Source organism: Globicephala melas, chromosome 10 (genome assembly GCF_963455315.2).
Source record: "Globicephala melas chromosome 10, mGloMel1.2, whole genome shotgun sequence".
NCBI lineage: Eukaryota > Metazoa > Chordata > Mammalia > Artiodactyla > Delphinidae > Globicephala > Globicephala melas.
In genome coordinates, this window is record NC_083323.1 from 99,085,742 (window position 1) to 99,092,614 (window position 6,873).

At 61.9% G+C, this 6,873-nt stretch overlaps 1 protein-coding gene across 4 annotated transcripts in view; it reads left to right on the forward strand.

The window, feature by feature from the left end:
• The window catches only part of TSPAN11 (tetraspanin 11), a 64,157-nt gene extending 61,029 nt beyond the window's left edge, over positions 1 to 3,128 (forward strand). For 2 of the 4 annotated variants that reach the window (XM_060306437.1, XM_060306438.1), the window contains exon 10: positions 396 to 3,128. In XM_060306437.1, coding sequence (XP_060162420.1) covers positions 396 to 471 — 76 coding nt within the window. In that variant the 3' untranslated portion in view covers positions 472 to 3,128. The remainder of the gene's footprint in view (positions 1 to 395) is intronic. The other 2 variants (XM_060306439.1, XM_030834688.2) reach the window with 1 other exon arrangement.
• Positions 3,129 to 6,873: the final 3,745 nt, after the last annotated feature.

Here is a 6,873-nt window from a genome sequence, read left to right on the forward strand (position 1 = left end):
TCTGCCATCTCCTGCTCCTGCAGCCCCTTTGGCCTGTGTGTTCCCTGCTCACAGCCGTCTGTGCTGAGTCCCCCATGTCCTCTGTCAGGAACGGGACACTGGGGGTCCCTCAGGGACTGGATAGTTTGGGCCCATTCCCCTATGGGAATCAGGGTGGTGTGTGTGTGCGTCCGTGCGTGCGTGCGTGTGTGAATGTGCACATCCTCGGCCCCTCTGCATGCATCAAAGTGGTGTGTGTGTGCATGTGCACATGTGTGTGTATACACGTGTGTGTACATGTGCCCACGTGTTGATGAGCACATCGTCTGCCCTTCTGCATGCATCAGGGTGGGGTGTGTGTGTGTGTGTGTGTGTTTGGACATGCGCTGACGTCCACCTCGCCGTGCCTTCCCCAGGGGCACCCTTGGGACACATGTCATGTACAGAGTGCGCGTGCTGGACGCTCAGCCCTCCGGGCCCTCCCCGGCATGAGAGGTGTGCCGTAGGGGATGCAGCCACAAGTCTGTGCTGGTCCAGCTGCCCCCATCTGGCCTCCCCCTGACAAGATGATCCCCCAGGACAAGTCATCAAACCATGAGGTGGGACAGGGCAGAGGGCCTGCACGCCACCTGGCTGGAATGACTGTGACCCGCCACCCGCTTAAAGCCAGCGGGAGATGAGATAACCTCTTAAGCCACCTTTGAGCCCATGGCTCTGAATCCCAGAGGTGGATTAGCGCTGCTCTTAGCACCAAGTCTGAAAGCTGAAAGCTGTGTTCCCAGGGCGTGAAACTCCCGCGTGGGGACAGAGGGGAGGGAGGAAGGGGGCACAGAAGGGCTCGACCTCTGCTCCCTCCTTGAGTCTCTCAAAGAGAAACTAGGGTCTGCCAGCCCCACGCCGTCCTCATCAGCCTGTCCTCCTCCGTGTGCATCCGGAGGTACCCTGGAAAGATCAGGTCAGCAGCAGCCACTGGGAAAGATGGGGTACTGTTTCCTATATTTGGGAAACCCACCTGGACCCCTGTCCGCGGCACAGTCACGGGCTGCCCTCCCGGTGTCCCCCCCTGCGGGCCAGGAGCCGGAAGCCAGCAGCGCCATCTTCATCAGGGCCACGGCCGCAGCCCTGGGCCTCCTCGGTCTGACACGGCCTCAGCTCCGCGTTCTCAGTGCATCCTCGCGCGTGAGGGAGGAGAGGAAGAGGAAGAAGCAAACAAAGAACAGGGTGGGGAACAAAGGTCCTCATCCTCTGCGTTTAGAGACGGGCAAGTGAGACGTGGGAGGCGACTGCCCAGCACTGCCCGGCTCTGGGCAGCTCGGAGATGGGACAGAGGGGCTGGCAGGCAGGCTCCCCGGGCCTGGGGCTGGGGCCGTGTCCCGAGCTGGTTTACAAGATGAGCTGGTGACGGTCCTGGACGCTCCACTGAGGGCTTCAGTTTCCCCTCCTGCACGGCGGCCAGAGAATCGACTCCGGGGCCTTGCTTTTCTCTGGTATCTGAGAACAGCAAGAAGTAGACAGACTTTCCTCAGGAAAGACGGCTTCAGCCAGCAACGAGGGAGTGGCGGTGTCACCGTTCGGAATCTAATAAAACCAGGCCACCTCCAGAGAAGGTCTGGGACCACAGAGCCGCCGTGTGGACGGGCAGCTGGTTCGACGTGCAGGCCCTCACCCAGGCCACAGAATTGCAATCTGCAGCTAACAGGGTCCCCGGGGATCCGTGACCATTCAAGTGTGAGAAATACCGCTCTTGGGTGTGGTTCTCAACGTGGTCCCCACCTCCACCCCCAGCATCACGTGGGAGCTTGTTAGAAATGCAGAGTCCCAGGCCCAGGGCCCCCTGATCAGGTCCCCAGGGGGCACTTGGGGGTGGGAAGCCCAGCTCCAGGGCGCCCTTGGCCGGCACACTGGCGGGCTCTGATTGCTCTGTCCCTCTGCTCTTTCCACCCGGCAGATCTGCGGAATGATTCTCACCTGCTGTTTGCACCGGAGAGTCCAGCTGCATTTATACTAACGGCCAACCTTGTCCCCGTCCCACTGCCCCTCGCAAGTTCAGGGGCCCAAATGCCATCGGCCAGGCCTGCGACATCAGTATCAGCTGGCCTAGAAGCTCCCGGAAACAACCCCCACTCTGTGCCCAGCCCCTTGGGACCCACAAGTGCCTGAGACCATGGTCCTGCAGCCCCCACCCGGGCCGGGGACCCTCAGCCCCCTCCCTGCACTTCTGTGGGCTCACCGCCAGAACCCCCAGGCCGGGGACGGAGCCTGCTGGGAGACCACAGCCAGAGCCTCTCCAGGCATGGTCTCCCGAGGACCGCAGGGGGCTGGGCTCAGGCTGTGCCCCCTCCCTGCTCCTGAACCCTGAACCAGGGCTAGAAACCTTGGCCCCTCTGCGATGCTTACGTTGGGCCCGTGACCCTCCCACCTGTGCTCAGCATCCTTCCTCGTGCCTCTGCTAGGTGTGCTTTCCCCCCCCCCCCGGCCCAGGAAATGCATCAGGTGGGCAGGTCGGGTTGGCTCTGCCCCCAGAAGACCTAGCCTTCTGCCCACCACCACACCTTCTCACCTGGAAAGGAGTGTCAGGTGGCCCGGTTCCTTCCTGCAGGGCCGGGGTTGGGCGGCGCAGGTGGGGTGGAGCTGCCAGGGCCGGGAGCAGGGTCCTGCCTTGGGCTCCTCCCCGGGAGAGGTCCCCAAGCCCCGTCTCTAGCCATATGCCCCTCGGGGGTCTCCTGTCCATGACTTGAATCTCAGGGTCACCGATGCCAGTTCATTAAAAGGGAGGCCAGCTTTCCAGCAATCCCAGATTGCACCAAAGCCAAAAAACATGGTGCTGCGATTATCTTTGCTGCCCTCCAACTTCCTGGGATTCGTGCATATAATCGAAAAATAACCATAAGTCCCAAGTTCTCTGCAGGGCTAGAGGCCAGGCTGACGTCACACTCTCCCGCCGGTACCGGGACCCCGGGCCACCTCACTCCAGAGTGGCAGCGTTTCTCCACGGGGACCAGTTCATTTGTCCCCGTCCCCAGATGCGGGGGGGGGCACTTTTCACCCCAAAGCAAAGCGACTTCCATCGTAATTCAGAGAAGCTGGGGGACCCAGGTTGCCCAGTGTGAAGCCAGAAGGAAGTAAATGCTTCGTCTTTTGTGACAGAACGCGCTCGTTCTACTTCATTCACTCTTCTGTCTAGAAAACTTGCTTGAGGTGGGCGGGGCTGGGGTCCGTGGGAGCACCTGGGCCAGCTGGGCTTGGGTGGCCCCAAGACGGGGGCGCGGGGTGGTGCGGGGGTCTGCAGGCTGGGCGCGAGCCCCTCGCCTGGTGTGAACCCGACAGTCCCATTCACTGTGTGAGCCCTCCATCCACCAGGGATGTCCCTGGGGGGAGCCCACCTTGCAGGGGAGTCCACAGCCCTGCCCTCCTCCTGTGTCACGCCCGCATCTTGGTCGAGATTATTCTCTGAACAACCACGGGGCCGCCCTCCGATGGCCTGGGTATCAGGCAGGGGCTGGACCCGGTCTAGGCACGTCTGAGCACATCTGTCTTGTTGGGCCGGCATGTTGGCTCACCTGCACCATCACCGTGAGCGTGAGTATGCACGCGTGTCCGCGCAAACGCTCAAGTGTGCCCGGGGGGACGGCACACCTGCAGGCCCCTCCCCGCTGCACACAAGCAGCGCTGGGGGTGGTGGGCACTGCTGTCTACACAGGCTGGCAGTCAGCGGGGCCCCGGTCAGGTGGGTGGGCAGCACGAAACCTTTGCGAAGCTGTCCGCCTCGGTGCCCGCCGGCGGGCCCGTCGCCTGCCGCTCCGTGCCAGCTCTGAGGGCCGGGCTGTCAGGCTGCAGTGGCTGGGCTGCCGCGAGCTGGGCCCTGCTTCCCTCCGTCCCCCAGCTGAGAATGGACAGGCTGTCAGTGGGGGCACAGGAAGCCCCGCTCCCGCTCTCCCCCTGCATCCGTCACTGGCTGAAGATGACGCAGTGGCTGAAGATGGTGACACAGTGACTGACGGCCGGCAGGGGGGCCTGGGGGAGCCTCTGGGTCAGGCCAGGGGGTGAAGAGGGCAGTCAGTAAAGCACGAACCCAGCCCTGTCCGTCAGCAAGGTCCAGACTCTGTCCTTGCACTTTGTCGTCAGCCAGGCCAGCCGGAGCCAAGAGGGCTAATGGTCCCATTGGCGCCGTTTCACGAGGTGGGAACGGTTTCCACCAGACCCTTCAAAAGCTGTAAGTGTCCCTGAAAGTCCTTATCTGGTGTTTAGGGAACCCCGGGTTGGGGACCACAGATCAAATTTCACATGCTTTCCCTGAGTTGCCAACCAGTAAGTAAGAAGGCTGAGTCCTTTGGAACTGGGTCTGTTGACCCAGAGGAGATATCTATTGAGACTATATTGGTCCTGCAGGAATTCAGTGCGGGGAGAGGGAGGCAAAAGACCAGGAGCTTCCTGAGGCCATAGACCAGTGAGAGGGCCTCACCTGTCCACACGCTGGATCAGCCTTGCTGCAGACGCTGGGCGAGGCTGGTTCCCTGAGCTCTGCAGACACCCGGAGAAAAATCTCTGGGTGGCAGCAGGCTCTACCCACCAGACCCCCAGAGCACACTGGGGCCTGGCTACACCCTCTGCTCAGCATCAAGGGGCACTGAGGGCAGCTGGGCAGTGCTCAGGGGAGCCTCGAGATGGAGAGCCCAGCAGCAGCGTCAACCGGAGAGCCTGGCCCGGGCACGCCCTGTGGAGGGTTGTTACCCTTTTTGTTAGTTTAAGAAGACACACTAGTCCGTCTCCATGGCTGCGTTACACTCAGCAAAAACCAGATGGCTAAATCAATAGCCTCCAATCTTTGCCGAACACTTTAAGAAGGAACCATTGCAATGCCAATACGTTTGTGTCCAAAATGACATTGACTTAATCTGACTTGTGTGGATTTGTTGAATGCTGCTACTGGACCAGCAGAGCAGAACAAGCCCCCCGGGGGAGGGGGGGGAAGCTTGCCCACCGAGCCCGCACATCTCCTGAGCTCTATCCCTGCTCCACACTCCATCCAGCTCCGCCCCCCAGATCACTCTCTTCCAACTCCAGTTTTCAGCCAGGGGGATGCTCTTCTTTGGGGTCCCACCTCTTGTTTGGGGACTCCTGAGGCCCCAGATTCGACCAGTGTCTTGCCAAGCACCTACTCTGGTTCAGAACAAGCTGGATGTCTTCTTTTTTTTTAAAATTTATTTATTTTAATTTATTTATTTTTGGCTGTGTTGGGTCTTTGTTGCTGCGCGCAGGCTTTCTCTAGTTCTGGCGAGCGGGGGCTACTCTTTGTTGCAGTGCGTGGGCTTCTCATTGCAGTGGCTTCTCTTGTTGCAGAGCACGAACTCTAGGTGCGTGGGCTTCAGTAGTTGCAGCATGTGGGCTCAGTAGTTGTGGCTTGCAGGCTCAGTAGTTGTGGCTCGTGGGCTCTAGAACGCAGGCTCAGTAGTTGTGGCCCACGGGCTTAGCTGCTCCGTGGCATGTGGGATCTTCCCGGACCAGGGCTCGAACCCGTGTCCCCTGTATTGGCAGGTGGATTCTTAACCACTGCGCCACCAGGGAAGCCCTGGATGTTCCCCCATCCCGCTGGTAACTCCCTTCGTTCTCACGCTGTAGCCAGAGGCATGGCACGCAAGGGCAGAGCTGAGCCGGTCCCACGGGCTTCAAGCCTCTCAGCGGGCGCCCACTGCTCTTAGCTTGAAGTTCAAACTCACCCACCGGCTCACAGGCTGTGACCCCTGCCCAGCCAGGGCAGCTGCCTCTCACAGCACACCTGGCAGGAACCCAGCGCTCACAGTGCGGCCGGGATGCTCCAGGAGCAGACAGCACAGGGGCCAGGTGGCATCGCCGTGGGGCGCCCACGGGCTGGGGCAGGAGTAAGAGCAGGATGGGCAGGGGGAGCGGCCCCACCGGCGCTCCTCTGACTTGGTTGGTCCTCAGCAGATGACAGAGGGTCACCTGCCCTCGGCCCCAAGGTCCCCCGGTAACTGTCCTTGGGGAGGCTCCCAGGGACCCCACTCCACTGGACCTTCGAGAGGGTCGCCTCAGACTCCTCAGTCCTCAGCGAACCCCCGGGGGCTTCGGGGCACAGCAGCCGTGGGAAGGGGTGCCAAGGTGGGTGCTCAGGACAGTTCGTGCCAGCCTGGCCTCCTCCTGAGGAGGGGGGCAGATCTCCACGTGTGGAGGGGCTCAGGGAGACCCCGTGCTGTACCTACCCTTCCTTCCCGCCCAGCCCGTCCACCCACCCCTCTCCTGTTCCTTGTCACTGTGACGATGACAGCAGAGGAAAACCCACAAGCCAGAACCCCAGCTGAGGGAGCTGGGAGCCTCCCGCTGCCGCTGGCCGGCAGATCAGGGCTCTCGCGGCTCCAATGCCGCCCTCCGTCCCCGCCGACCATCTCTTGCTGACGGGTGCCTCCCGCCCTCTGAAAGCCGTCCCAGGGCCACCCTCAGCGGGTGCAGCCCAGACCAAGTCACACGTGAGGTCCCCTCAGTCCTGGGAGAGACGCCAGGCCCACACGAACCCAGGAACCTCGCAGGGACCGGGGAGAGGCTGTACCTAGAGCTGACAGCCCCGCCCCACTGGGGGCCTCTGAGAACTTGTTCCTGGCCCCGCCCTCACACGCTTACAGGACCCCAGGACTGGCCATCTGTGGCGGGTGGCAGACACTGAGGCGGGAGCTGGCCTCTGGTGCGGCCAGGCCGCCAGGACAGGCCCCTGACCCCAGAGATCCCTCCCCACCCAGCAGATCTGTAGCTGGGCCCGAGGAGGTGGGGAGAGGCCCTTGCTGTGGGCTGTGCGTGGACAAGGCAGGCTGGTCCCCACAGCAACACCTCGTGAAAAAGCCACAGTCGTGGCTCCGTGGACACAAACACCACAAAGAGACAGGC